Raw genomic sequence first — 15,561 nt, forward strand, 5'->3', positions numbered from 1 at the left:
TGTCACTGCCTAGGTCACTGTGGTAGATAGGAGAAGAAATAAAATGGTAATTTATTATACTGTTGATTTCTTGAATTTCATCTTTTGGTCCATTTGTAAACATTTTTCATTGTGTCTGTAACTTCTTTCCAGTTAAAATACTGTCTTCGTATACAGCTCAACTGCACTGTCTACCACACAGTCACAGCCGCCTGCTTTTGAAGAGCACACAAATGGATTGAAGCAGTGAGCTTTATTCAGATGCATTGTATTTTAAAGATTTAAATTTTTTTAAAAGTCATTTCTTGGGAGGGAGGCGACTAGACACGGTCAGAGGACAGTCTATAGGAGTTGGTTCTCTCCTAACATTTGGGTCCTGGGGATCAAGTCCAGGTCTCAGGCTTGGCAGTAAGCACCTTTCCCCACTAAGCCATGTTGCTGGCCCTTGGATATACTTTGTAAAGGTAACTTTTCTAGTCACTAACTTGTAGGAAAAGAAGGCTCATTAAATTGATAATCTGCATAAGACCAATAAAGCTACCATATGCACTCCAGATTGCCAAGTTTTCACTTTCTGTCTTCTGCCCCACTCTCCTCATTGGGAATCTGAAGTGTCGGGTAAGCAGCCAGCCCAAGGTTGTTCCCAGTTCATGGTGACTGTGAAGCTAGAATTTAAAATTCAACCAGTATTCTATGTGTGCTGCACAGCTGCCCTCCCACTTTAGATAATTCAGCCTAGACAGTGATTCTCAGCCTTCCAAATGCTGTGGCCCTTTAATACAGTTCCTCTTGTTGTGCTGACCCCCAACCATAAAATTATATTTTTTGTTATTACTTCATAACTGTAGCTGCTACTGTTATGAATTGTAATGTAAATATCTGTGTTTTCTGATGATCTTTGGCGACCCCTGTGAAAGGGTCATTCTACCCCCTTCAAAGGGGTCGTGACCCACTTGCTGAGAACCACTGGTCTAGAGGATGTTAATTGGGAGAACAGTTCAAAGAATAGTTTAGCTGTAAGTAAGTTAATAGATACTAACTTTAAAGGATGTCCAATGGTGTGGTTTTTGTCACCGTTAAACTGATCATTTTGGTAAACTTTCTGGCATTTTACTTTTAATTTATAACTTATTTTCAGCCAATCACTGTAGCTAGAGTTTTCCTGCCTTGCCCACAGTCAGGACAAATTCTTTCTTTTCTGTTAGTCCCGCCTATACTTCCTGCCTAGCCACTGGCCAATCAGTGTTTTATTTATTGACCAATCAGAATAATTTGACATACAGACCATCCCACAGCACTTCCCCTTTTCTTTTTTTTTTTTTTTAAAGGAAGGTTTTAACCTTAATGTAGTAAAATTACATATAATTTGGGAATTTGGGCGTAGCTTCTCTTACTACTTCCTGCTGGAGGAGTGGCGCTGTATCTTATGGGGACACAAAGAAAATTTTAGGATTATGGAGTAGTCCATGAGGGTGTATCCTCTGACCCAGTTGCCTTGAAATGGTTCTGGATGTTGGATCATCTGGGCCTTGGTGTGGACTTTTCAGGGGGTCTTGGCTGGTCAAACCTGATGTATCTTAATCTGAAACAAATCCATAGCCTCTGGCCTTCTGTGGAAACAAAAGCAGAGCCTCTTTTCCAAAGTAACATATTCTTACATCCAAAATTTGAAGTCAAGTTTCCTTTAAAGTATACATTTTGGCATAACTCAACAGCTTTTGCAATCAAATGTTTTTCTTCAGTTAGGAATATCAAAGAGAACATAATCCAGATTCCCTGTGTGGTAGCCATCTTTACGTGGCTTATTTTTTATATTACCTTGAGCCTATTGCTTTAAACTGAAGCCTTCTAAGCCCAAAACGGCGCTGTTGCTGTGACTGCTGGCTCCGCCCACTTCATCTTCCCAACATGGCGGTGGTACATTTTTGGCCAGCTCTGGGAGCCATCAACTCTCAGAAATAGTGGGTCAATGCTTCTATCAAAGCAGCATGTAGCCCAGAAACCTCTTTTTGTTTTGTACTAACAAAGGCTAAATCCACCACGCAGCTTAATGTGCCACTTGCAGAGAGGCCTCATTCCTGCCAAACTGCAGGTCGAGCGCACACGCCAGAAACCCGCCATAGTAGCTCAAATACACAGGCTGCCACTAATTTGAGAGAAACAACTAGAAACTGTTTTTAGCTCCATTTTAGAATCTTTTTTTCTCGGGTTTTAGGTGAAAACTCTTGCCAACACGTTGGGCGTCATTTGTAGCTAGAGTTTTCCTGCCTTGCCCACAGTCAGGACAAATCTTCGTCACCCGCCAGTCCCACAGCCGCTCAGACCTGACCAAGTAAACACAGAGACTTATATTGCTAACAAACTGTATGGCCGTGGCAGGCTTCTTGCTAACTGTTCTTATAGCTTAAATTAATCCATCTCCATAAATCTATACCTTGCCATGTGGCTCGTGGCTTACCCATGTCTTCACATGCTTCTTGTCATGGCAGCGGCTGGCAGTGTCTCCTTCCGCCTTCCTGTTCTTTCTTTTCTACTCTCTGTTAGTCCCGCCTATACTTCCTGCCTAGCCACTGGCCAATCAGTGTTTTATTTATTGACCAATCAGAGTAATTTGACATACAGACCATCCCACAGCATATCACTTAGATATAACTGGGAATTTCCAGTGGAATTTGGAGCAACCACCTTGAGTATATAAATCACAATAGCTATATTACCTTATACAACCCAGTATTCTGGGATTTTTTTGTTTAAAAATATTCTGTGTGTGAGTGTGTTATGTGTATGTGTATACACATATGTACAGCTTTCAGTTTTTGAATGTGTAGCAGCCATGTCTATTTGCATAAACTGTCTGCTGTTTCAGAACCCAAACTACTATCTGCTTATGTGGTTAGGGATTAGGGGTTGTCCTTTGTGTCTAGATAACAAAACTTATCAGGGAAACTCAATAATACATTGTGACCCACTAGTAATGTTCACATGCTGTGATGCCCCAGTATCTGTAACTGGAAATTGTGAACTTTATGATATGCACTTGGAACATTTAAATGCTGTGTTGAACTTCTGTGGAAATAATTCTGCATGGGACTTCAACTTTTTATAAAAAACAATTCTTCCATCCAATTTCATTTTATGAATACTAAGGGTGTATGGGGGTACACCATAAGGTTAAGTTTTCATTTTATACTGAATGTCTTTTTCTACAGTTGAGGTATTATTAATGTAAGCAGAGAACTTCTTGGTTCATGACTGCTTCCTGTTTGTTTTAGATTCTTCATCTTCATGCATTAATTGCTTAGTGAACAATTCCTCTTTGGTGCTATGCTATGGAAGATTGAAAATTGATTCAACACAGACAGTAACGTCTATACAAATTCCAGAGTATGGTTGACAATACTTTGTTGTCTATTGGAAGGATAGTTATTCTGACTTATTTTACTCTAGTTAGTGCTATTGATTTTAAGTATCTAGAATTTTCTATTTCACTAAGAATTAAGTCATTTTTGGCTTGAATTCACAGAAGCATTGAATAACACTAAGATTCAATGGCATGTGTTAATATTCTCTCCGTAGGAAAAAATGTGAAAACCCATGATACTAAATCAGTTTTTTAGAGCTAGTGCAGTGGCACATGCATGCAGGCCTCGCTACTTAGAAGCTGAGGCAGGAGGATCCTTTAAGAGAAGATTTCTTCAGCCCAGGAATTTGAGGCTAGCCTGGGCTTTGTAAGGAGACCCTTTAAAACACTTACTGTGTTCCAGGTGAGGTGCCATATACACTGTCCACAACGTCCTTCATTGACTGTGGAGCACATGGAACTGGCTCCAGCTTAGTGTGTTAGTTAGCAGTTGAGATGACGGACACACTGTCCCTTGGTGTCCTTTGTTGACCAGGGTTTTCTTGTGTAGTTGAAAGGTTTGGTATTTTGCACATTTACATTCTAGATTGAGAACATAGCTTCAGAAGTAAGAGTTCCTCAAAGCACAGACACTTGGAAGTTAACACCCCGCATTGATCATCACTAAAGTACATTATCTTTCTAGAGGCTTGGCTAGGCACCCTTCCATTTAGTGTTAGGTTTGTTAGAGTTGCAGTGCTCTGTTCAATCCAGTTGAGGGCAGCTGTTTACCGACTCAAGTAAGAGTTTAGAATGCTACCACGTGGTGCTTCTGAAACTGTAGTTTCTGATACACAGCAGTGTTCATTTTCTCTCCTGGGTTTTTCTGGTATCAAACAATCATGGGAATATGAAAAGTCTAGTTTTCCTTCCTAATTGTTTAGTTCTTTAGGAACTAAGGGAGGAAATTTGATGTTCATTTGAAGTTTTTCACAGTTCCAGTTCCTTTAAACTCCAAGTCTTCCCGCCTCCATCAGACTTTAAGATTGCATAGATGGGAGGGATCTGGGGCTCCAGATCTTAACGTGCACACGTGTAAAGGCGTGGCTTTGCTGGGCTCTGGGGCCTTTAGTTGTAAATGTGAGTGCAGACGATGTTTGCTGTGCTGCTATTGAATAAACCAGTGCTTTAAGTAAAAGTAAAATCACAACTGATCTGCTTGATATGTTTTTTATGCAGGATGATTGCTAAACTTACAGAATAAACTGCCCTCTATTTTTAGGATTGAAGTGTCATTTAGTTTAAATGATGTCTTCTGTGTTGTTCAAAAAGAAATTAGAAGGGCTAATTGTTTTCAGAGATTATCACTGAAACAAATTGTTTTGAAAATAAAGATCTCAGTTTGTATAAAATTATATTGTAATATTAGCAAAATAAGTAGTGATTCTATCTGGGGATACATTAGCAAAAGGGATGTTCTAAGGAGATAGACAAAATATGAGTGAGGGTTATATAATATGAACAGAAATACCAGTCTTACTCGAGAGAGTAAAGTGAGTATCAGAGTTAATGCTAAGACTGGGAGATTGTAGCTTTTTTTTTCTTTTTCTTTTTGAGGGTCTTGAGAGGCTGCTGGGGCCATAGACATGGTGGTCTAAGTTATCTGTTTTAACTTTCCTCCAACCTGACAGTTCATAGATGTCCAGTGTCCCTGTGCTGTCTTTTCTCTGTCCTGACTCTGGATCTTTGTTGGGGATTGATACCAAGCACACACTACCATGCGTTTCTTAGAGCTTGTCCTTGTTGAGGAGAGAGAGAGTGAGAGAGAGAGAGAGAGAGAGAGAGAGAGAGAGAGAGAGAGAGAGAGAGAGAGAGAGAACATGTGACTGTGATCATTGCCCATCATAAGCTATTTTATAAAAGTAGACACAATGTCTGTGTGTGTGTGTCTGTGTGTGTGTCTGTGCTGTGTAGTCTCATCCTCTGTAGGACAGAGAGCGACATTAGGTATCCTATGCAATCACTCCTTGCTGTATTACCTGAGACATCCTCTCACTGAACCTGGAGCTAGACTGAAGCCTAACAGTCCCCAGAAATCCCTGTCTCTGTCCCCTCCCCTGCACAGCACTGGAGTTGCAGACCCATGGGGCCACATCCAGCTTTCTATGTGGGTGGATGCAAAGCTTCATATTCAGGTCCTCATGCTCGCATAGCAAGAACTCTGTGTCTGGGAACCAAGTCTCCAGTCCCTGGGTGAAGGACTTTTGGTGTATGTGTCTATTCTCATTTACTTTGTAGATTTATTGCTGTTGAATACCTATAGCATAAAATGTAATGTTTGTTCATGTATAATCAGTGGCATTAAGTACAGTCACAATATTGTATAACAGTTATGCGTAACTTTCCTCTCTGCATCTCTCTCATTTTTTCTGGCTGAAACTCTGTACAGTGTTAAACACATTTATTGCCATGTCTTTGAGACCACTCTTCTGCTTTCTGTCTCTAAATTGAACTGTCCCTACATACTGCCTAAGTATTTGGTATAAATGGAGTCATGCTGGTTGGGTATTTAGCTCAGTGGTAGAGTGTTTGCCTGGCAAGTGCAAGGCCCTGGGTTCGGTCCTCAGCTCCGGGGAAAAACAAAACAAACAAACAAAAAAGCCCAACAAAACAAAACCCAAATGGAATCATGCTACATATGTCTCTATGTAATGTGCTTGTTTCACTTAACATGACAGCCTCAATTTTCATCAGTGTAGTGAGGCTGGAATTTTCTTTGTGAAGACCAAACAGCGTTCAATTGTATGAGTGTAGTACTTTGTTTACTTGGGTTATTTACACTTTGGGATTGTTGTGAATAATGGTACTTCTAGCTAGGTTCCTCCTTTTCAGTCTTGGGTGTGTATGTGGAGTGGAAATGCTGAGTGACATGGTGGCTTTGCATATGGGTTTGGGGAACTGTCATACCATTTTTCATAGCACTTACAGTGACGTCCACCATATTCCAATTTTCCTACGTACTGCCAGCATTTAAAACTACATTTCATATTTTGATATTAGAGAGAAACCGATCTGGTTTAAGAAGATACATCAGGATAGGGCTAGGAATATTTATAAAACTGTCTTTTTATCAGTCTGTTCCTAATAGAGTAAGATTAATCTTTCCACAGTGGGAGGGGGAAAAGAAATCGGACAAGGTGGCTCACCCTCTAATTCTAGCACTTGGGAGTTACAGGCAGAAGGATCAGGAGTCAAGGTCATTCTTGGCTGCATAGCAGGTCTGAGGTCAACCTAAGTGGTTAGTTTAAGGACGCATTTGAGATTATGCTGCAGAGATTGGTTTGGGAATACTTTGAGGTAGTCTTTGCCTCTAAAGTTTACCTTGGGCATTAGGGAGCTATTGAAAGTTCTTTGGAAGTGTACAGCCCAGTCCTTTTCCGTGGTTTGGGAAGATTTGTCTAACTGATACTTTGGAGAAATTAAGCACTAGAAATTTCCACATGCCCTCCAGTGTTCCAGTCCCTGAATCTGTGTCAGTGGACATGATGCTGTGTGCACGCTGCCGTGCGTTTCTTCGAGCTTGTCCCTGTGGAGAAGTGGTGTGTGACCACAATCACTGTCTATCATAGGTTATTCTATAAATCATAAACAGTGTATGTGCCTCAGTCAGTCTTAGGGCTATTATAGTAGAATCAGGGAGTTTTCCAGAATTACAGAGAAGGTGAGATCGATAATCTCCTTTAGAATGATTCAGGGTTATTAATAGCTAGAGAGAGGTAGGGTGTGTTTACTGTCTTGGTGAGCAAGAGCTAAAGAATGGTTTGTATAGAAAGGGAAAAAAGCACATGACAGACACTTGAAAAGAGCACTTGCTAATACAGATGAGGTTGACCAAGCATGTTGTTTTTAACATGTGGAAGCACCCCTTAAATTTGAAGCAACTCAAAGCATTCTTCAGATATTTATAGTGACATTTGAGAAAGGAAGACTCAGTAAGAGAAAATAGAGTTGTGTGTGTTTTGAATTTTGTAAAGAAAATCTTACTTTTCGCTTTCTATGGAGCACCTTGGTTATTTAGTTGAAGTATTCCCAGGACCCTGCAGCCCAGCCCTGCTCTGCTCCTGTTGGACACTCACTGGCTGTGGGAGCTCACCAGCTGTTTGACTGGCAGGAGCAGGAGCGCTCACTTGAGGAGTTTCTAATTCCTGGCTATTCTAGGACAGTTTGCACTTCACCAAGCCTCAGACAGGTCAGGACACTCGCAAAGAGAAGGTTGAAAGACAAAAGCAGCAGCAGCAGGCCTTGGGTTCTCGGCCCTTTAAAACTACTATAGATGTCTTTTGATTTGGTGACTAGTGTTGTAGTAATGTGCCTGTATTACATGTAGAGAGTATTCATCAACCAAGAGGAGTTTAAAATGTCAAAGCCGGGAAAAGCTCCTGTGAACCATGGCTTGGTTCCTGTTGATCTTAAAACCTCTAAAGAACCTCTGCCACATCAGACTGTGATGAAGATCTTTAGCATTAGCATCATTGCCCAGGGCCTGCCCTTTTGTCGAAGACGGGTAAGTCTGTCACTTTGGGAAAGCAAGAATGTTTCTTTCAATGCTTGTTTCTCTTCTAGTGAAGCAGGGTCCGGGTTACATGTGTGTTTGTGAGGAAAGCTAGCGGTGCATTGTGTAGCCAGGGAAAACGCACACAGCACCAGCTCTACAGATGACCTGGAGCCTGGCAGGCTTACCCACTGTGTCTTCTGTCTCATTTATTTTTTCCTGAGACTAAACTCCTCTAAACTTATTTCAAACTGGTAAATATGAAAAAGATACATCTTGAGATATGTAGCTAAATATTACAAACTCACTTTTAAAGCTTTTGTTTTGCTGGGAAGTCAAAAGCTGCTGTTGTTGTGTTCCTTCCATGTGGGAAATACAGCATCTAGTTCAAAGAGCACTCCAGGTCCTTAGAGGTCTTTGGCCCTTAACACTGGGTTATTTTTAAAAGCTGTTTCATGAATTAAAACTTAATAAATTAAGAGAGATGTCACTTTTTTGCTGAAACAGAAGTAGCATGCTGCTGTGTGATCCAGTTTATATATAGACATCCCAAACTAACTTGCATTTTGCGAACTGGTGTTAATGTATAATTAACTCAAGATCCATTGGATGTTTTTCAGTATGACCTACTGAAGCTGTTAGTATTAGCAATATGTGTTTCTTCTGACTTAGCTGGTGTTAGCATTTTTACTTATTTACTAGAGTGATGTATTTATAGATCTAAATACGTTTATGATCCTGAGCACATTAGGCCCTAACACATGTTTGTTTGTATATGAACACATGCACGCATACACGCACACACAGTCTCTTTGGAAACAAATGAGAACTTGTTTAATCAATGTTGTTAGTGTCTTAGATCTCTTATAGTTATTTTTTTAAAACTGAAGGAGACAAGTAGAATAACCAACCCATAACATTAAAAAAAATAGTTTTGTCTCTGTAAAGAGACTCTTCTTTTTACTGAGATTGAAGTAGGCTCTGTAATAATTTTTTTTCTAATTGCTTAGTTTCTTCTGAGTGATTTCAACTTCTGTCCAAAGTAAGTGGCAGCCATGTTGGGAAACGAAGTGAAAATTGTGTATTTTAAAAGTTGGAAACAGAATCCCAGTACCTCTCTTGTCCTGTTTCTCCTCTTCTTCCTTTTTTTCCTGGTTCTTCCATCTTCTGATTCCCGTCTTCACCTGTCAGTTGGAGAGCTTCTGTGGAGTGAGGTCACTGCTTGAATCTGCGTGTTTTACAAGAGGCCTCTGACAGCTGTAAAGGCATTCGGAAAATAGCTGATTAATGTAGTCCTTCTGTAAAAAAAATACCAGCACAAATAAGTTCAAAAGACAAAACTTAGCAAACTTATAAAACATGAAACCCTTTTTACAGTAAATATTTAAAATATTAATAACCAAGTTAATTTTATCTTGTTCTTACTTTGTAACAAACTTAGAGAGTTTTGGTAGGTGGGAGACTTTATGTCACAGTGCATTTGTTTGGAAGCTGCGTAGAAGCTGATCCTGTGGGAAGAAGGATCTTGAGGCTTTCCTGGAGGTTTTCTGATGTCACTCCTCTGACTTTCTAGGTTACTATGCTAAGTTATAGCCATGCAGCTGCAATACCATGATCAAACTAAGTATGAAAATAAAAATTGAACTAGAAAATTAGAAGTAAAAAAATGTCTAAAGGTTTGAAAAGGTTTAATTTATAAAGAAAATCAGTCATTTAGTTTTTGTGTGCCTGTTCATCATTGAGTGCTCCGTGACCCATTGGCTTTGCCTCCTGGAAACACCAGCGTTCTGAGACCTTCTCTCCACATCCGCTTCCTTTCAGTGGACTTACAGTGTCTTCCTTAGCTTACTGACTTTCCCCTGGTACAGCTGTGGCAGATATTTTAAGTGTATTTTGTTTATGAGAGAATTCTTCTGAAGTGCCATAGAGTTGATTATATTTTATGCCAGATGTTTTAGAGAACATGATATCCCTTTCATAGATGCTGAGTCAGTTCATGTTTGTAGGGCTAGTGTTTTGAATGAAATTGAAAACAATGACAGTATGAAAATTGTGAAAAAAAATCTTTAAAGCCATAACCATAGCTACAGTTTCAACCTCTCTCCCTCTTCCTTCTTTAGAAAATGTGTTTAACTTATTATCAAGTATCATATTAATGTGGGTAGTCTAATTCATTAGTTTTTCTAAGCTCTCACCTGGAGTATGTAAGCATTAAATTTTTTTTTAATGTAGCAGTAAGTAAATAACAAACTAGGTACTAATCTGTAACTATTGAGTTAAAATACTTTAGCATCAATGAACCCATCAGCTAGACTATTTGTTAAAAAACCAACTCTGCAGGGGCCTGGAAAGATGGCTCAGTTGTTAATAGTGCATACTGCTCTTATAGAAGGCCCAAGTTTGGTTCCCAGCACATTAGGTGGCTCATAGCTCACCTATAGTTCCTGCTCCAGGAGATCCTGACACCCTCTTCTAGACTTCTCAGGCACCTGCACTCACATGCATACACTCTCCCCAGCTACACACACACACACACACACACACACACACACACACACACACACACACACATCATTTTAAAAAATTCTTTCAAAGGTAAGCTCTATAGGCAATTCTTAGTATCACAGAAGTTTAGGAATAAGCTTTGATTATCTTTTAGAAGAACAGAAATAATTGCACAACTTTATTTTTCCTTTGAAATTGGAATGCTTTTAATTATGATAGTAATATATTTCTGAAATCCCAATACACTATCTTTTCTACATTTTGAGGATATCTAACACAAAGATGCAGATTTTTTTTTAACTAAGAGAAATATTGGTAAATTTTACAGTTAGTATCTTTGAAGAAAATCACTCAGTGTTTAAATCTCATGTACTCATTTCAGCTTTGGAACACTTAAATATCTAGACTGTTCTTGTAGTTTTATTCTTCACTGTTACCATTTTGTCAGAAATTTTGGGATGATATGTAGTTGTTGGTATGGATAGGGTTTTTTTTTTTTTTTTTTTTGAGACAGGGTTTCTCTGTGTAACTCACTCTGGAGACCAATCTGTTCTTGAACTCACAGAGATCCTCCTGCCTCTGACTCCTGAGTGTTGGGATTAAAGGTGTGTACCACCACTCGGCTTAGATAAAAGTTTTATGCACCTGGTTGTGCTAGTTTATGGCCAGATAACGCCCTCAGAGTGGCTTGTAGGTTTTGGGTTTGTATAGCACAGGCTTCATTTAGCAGCATGGAAAACTGAGTTGGGTAGAGCTTGGTGACAGGCAGGCATGAGTGTGGGAAAGGACTCGTAGGTCCGTTTCTATTATTCATTTGTGTTTGTTTCTTGAGACAGTCTTACTGTGTAGTTCAGGTTGGCCTGAAACTAGAGATTCTCCTGCTTCAGCCTTCCTAGTACCAGGATTATATACCAACCATGCTTGATTTTAAAGAGCCCAATGTGTAATCTACGTAGTGCTCTTCGTCTTTTGAGCCTTTAGTCCTTAAATGACTTAAATGCAAGTTACTTACTGTAAACCAAGATATTTCTCCAGTCAGTAGATAAGGGAATGGAGACTTAACCAAGAGAACTCTCCTAGTTTTTGTGGTGAATGGCAGAGCTGGTGTTTAGTCTTGGAACTCTGAACCTACAGGTACCCGCTATCCTTACTACCATTCTTGGTGGGCTACACAGGCTTTTTCCCTACAACTTGACACTTTTCAACTACTGTGATAATTAGGTTTGGAAGGTAAGTCTGGGAGCATATTACTGTTAAAATTTATTTCTGAGGAGAAGCATTTAAAGTTTCAAAGCATTGACCAACAAGTACATTTTTGCAGCAAAGTCCATTTATCATCTTAAAATGTCTTCTGTAATCACCTTTGAGATTTTTAATTTAAGTCACACATTATGAAATAGTTTTACTCACTGAAAATCTTATATGTTCATGTCACTTGCTAGTTTGTTCTTTGTCTCCTTGTTAGCCAGGGATTGTACCTAGTGTCTGTGTTCAGCTGGCAGCCATGGAGACAGGTCTCCCTCCCACTAGTGTGGTGTCCTTCCCATCCACAGCCACAGTCAGTGCATGGAGAAGGTCGGAAGTAACACAGCACCTCTTCACAAACAGTTTTCAGGGTTCTTAATCATTATGCCATTAGTAGAGTCAAGCTGTATTCAAATTTTTGATGTTCTTTCAGACATAACTTAATAGCTTGTTCTGTATGCAAAGACTCATTAGTTTAGGCTGTATGTCATTTTAATCATGTTCTACTAGTGGACTTTAGACCACACAGTTAGAATTTTTCAGCAAAGGTCTGCCATAATTATTAAGCAGTTGTACTGTTTTTTGTTTTAGGAAGAACGCCTCTAATTATCCCTTTTGTAGTAAAATCTTCATGTGTATAGAGATTTTGCATGCTCCTAAAGAGTATGCCACGATCATGACAGCCTTTCTTAATAAAGCAAATGTATAATGTACTACCATGCTGAATTTAGAAATGTAATATCTCCCCAAATTATCTGAATGGGTTAGCTTATGTAATGACATTTTATTTTCCTCTAATATTTAATACCTCTTACATCTAAAAAATAGGACATGCTTATTATATGCCAAAGATTTTTCTTTACTTCCTAAATTGTTAGTAATTTTACTGCTCAGAAACAACCAAAACAATAGTTTTAAATATTTAATTATTTTTAAACCAAATTGACAGTTGTACCCATTCTTACTGTGTTGCTAGTATTTCTCTAAGTTCTGGAATGTGTCTCATCTGCCACATGAATGTGCCATAAGTGTGCTAAGTACACGACACTTGTACAACTGTTAATTTAAATAGTGACATGCTTTGGACACACACACACACACACACACACACAATTTTTAATTATATCATTATGCACAGATTTGTAGATGTAGAATTATTTGGTAAAGAGATTTAACTTTATTCCATTCTTAGTGGCTAGTGATAAGTCACTTTCCAGAAAATTGTACCAATTATAAAAATACCACAGGGGCTTTCTAACATTATTAAAATATAAAGATAATCCCAAGCCTATTTATTCTTACTGAAACATGTTATGGACATTTGTGTAGGTAATATCTGTCCTGGAATTTCCACTAAGTATGTATCATTTCTTTATGAAGAAAACGTGAAAATAAATGCAAAATTATTTGTTCACAGTGATCCTTTTCTTTAATGTGGAAAAGGACATTTGCCATAGACTTGTCACCTGTATTATTTCCAACTGTAAGATTTTCTACTCTTCTCATACCTTTTAAACTATGTTCTATGTTTTTGTACAAATAGATTGCCCACGTGTGATTTTTAAAATTGTATTTCTGATTCAACGTCTTCTTTTTATTACTGGTCTTCTGATAGATGCCTTGGTTTTTATGTCACATTATACTCTTACACTTCTGGATTTTAGTGAGGTATTTTTACAGTATTAATGGCAGCCTCTCCCAAAGTGTACTGCTATTAATAATCTCTGCTTCAGAGTCCTTCTCATGCTCACAGCAGCAGCTGCCAGAGATACTTGCCTGTTTCTTGTACAGTGTTACTTAGGTCGAACATTTTTGTCATAGCTTTGCCAATTAGCCACTTTCTAGGCTTACCTTGCTTTCCCTCTCTTATGAATTCCATTCTTGCCATGATTAACTTTCATTCCTCATAGCTTTTAGCAAGTCTTCTCATCTAGGATACCTTGATAGGCAAATCAGATTTCACTCAACATCTGTTTCTAGGAACCTTCAGCTGAATATATAGATATGCATAGATAGCTCTTTAACAGAGAGATAGGAAACCCTTTAAACACATCAGCCTCTTGTGTTATCTGTGGGTCTTTATCTCCAGGTCCTTCGAAGACCTCACAGTGGAGCCTGCCTGGATGGTTAATCCTTCCTCCAGGCACTGGCTTCTGCCTTAGTGGTCCTCACCCATCCCCTCAGCCTACTGCACTTGCTGGGTTCCTTTTGCCCTTGACATGGTTTGGGAGTATCAGTGGTGCTGTGTGACTGCTTTGTAGAAACTTTGGTGGCTTCGGTCAGGCTGTCAACTGTTAGACCACAGAGGCTGACTCCAGTACTTTCTATGTTGCAAGTGATAATGCAGGAGAAAGTTGGTTTAAATATTTGTATGACTGGTTTGTTGAAATAGCTGTTAAAGTTGAAAATTCCTTCTAAGAGTTTTTGTGCTGTTAGAGCATAGCATGTTTTTGTTTACTTGTTTTAAAATGACTGTGCAGCTGTGATTTTGAATATTTCATTTTCTAAATTTAACCAAACTCAGATACAGTTTGACACTTAATTTTAAAAGTAATTACTACTTACCAATTTCGAAAGTGAAGGAAACAAAATATGTAGTATAGTCATCTAGGAGTACTTTTGAGAGTCATTTAGGAGGCACAAGGACTTGAGAGTGTCAGTAAAGGTTAAAAGAGAGAAAAAGCCTAACACTTAGAAGAGGGAGATGAGTGTTGTGGGAGCTGATCTGGAGAGAGCTTTAGAGTGAGGAGTAGAGACATTGCTTCCCAAGTGACCCTCTGCACACAGCTCCACTGGAACGTCAGAAGGGTTGACATTTGCAGGTCCTCTATGTCCTCTTAAGGCTACCAGTTGGTTACCACGTAACACTATGCAATTTAGAATCCTGTCACTCTGTTTATTCTTGAGAACTTTGCATGCCTCATGTATAGACAGGAGTAAACAAAGTAGAACTCAAGGTTTCCTGGAGAGTCTGTACTCTCTGTAACATGCAAGGCACTGGCTATAAATAGAAACTCCTATACAGGGTTATGCAAAAACAAAAACACGCAATCCTTTAAGCATCTTGCATCTGTGGTAAAACCTCAAGCCATTGTAACACAAGAGGAAAAATGCCTAAATGGGCCTCTGTGCAAAGAGGGGCCCTCAACGGTTACGAAGACTTGAGAGCAGTTTTGCTTCAAGCATGGTGTTTGCTAAGCAGCTGGCCAGCCAGGGAACAGGCCTGTGGCTCATGCCTGCGTCTTGTTTCCTCACGTTAATCCTGCTGCTGCAGGTCATCCACTGGCACAGAGTGCCTGGACCAAGTTGAGAGCGAGCTTTCTCTAGCCTTTTCAGTAAACTGACTAGAGAGAAAAATGCTGTGCTCTGACGGAGCTTAGATTCTAGTTTCAGGAGGCCAGAAATGCTCGTGGAGATGCTCATGTTGTGATGACAGTCACATGAGGTAATGGAAGTGTCGTCTAACTGGGTATGCGGATGAGACAGCCACTCCGAGTATTCCCATCAAATACTGAAGATAACCTCATGAAGACGTGGGTGAGAGATCTGAGGCGCAGGAAGGTTTAATAACTTGTCTTACAACTAGGAGTTCTGTAGTTCTGGCAGGTGGTCAGTCGCCAGGGTAACAACCACTGCTATGTATGAGACTTACTCATTAGTCAACCTTTTCACCGGAGGCTGGGGTTTCCATTATATGGCTGCTAGTTAATCACTTTTACCTTCCCATTGGTTTGATATTAATGCTCACCAAAAGATACTGAGTACATGGAACAGAGTTGAGAACTTTGAATGAACCTGTATATAAAACAGGTCATCCTTTATATTCTTCACATGGAATGTTCATAGTTATATAATTATGACATTGCTTTCTAGACATTTTTGTCATTGGATTTTACTAACATTGGGTTTTGCTTCCATTGTTAAATCTAAGCATAAAGCA

General features: G+C 39.3%; 1 protein-coding gene across 5 annotated transcripts in view; it reads left to right on the forward strand.

The window, feature by feature from the left end:
- Positions 1-15,561, forward strand: part of Fbxw7 (F-box and WD repeat domain containing 7) — a 170,340-nt gene that overhangs the window by 108,753 nt on the left and 46,026 nt on the right. Inside the window, exon 1 of one of the 5 annotated variants that reach the window (XM_028894273.2) lies at positions 7,462-7,883. The exons of the other annotated variants lie outside the window; for them this stretch is intronic. Coding sequence (XP_028750106.1) covers positions 7,737-7,883 — 147 coding nt within the window. The 5' untranslated portion in view covers positions 7,462-7,736. Of the gene's footprint in view, positions 1-7,461; positions 7,884-15,561 lie in introns of those variants that run through there. 5 annotated transcript variants of the gene reach the window in all.

Source organism: Peromyscus leucopus, chromosome 6 (genome assembly GCF_004664715.2).
Source record: "Peromyscus leucopus breed LL Stock chromosome 6, UCI_PerLeu_2.1, whole genome shotgun sequence".
Lineage (NCBI taxonomy): Eukaryota > Metazoa > Chordata > Mammalia > Rodentia > Cricetidae > Peromyscus > Peromyscus leucopus.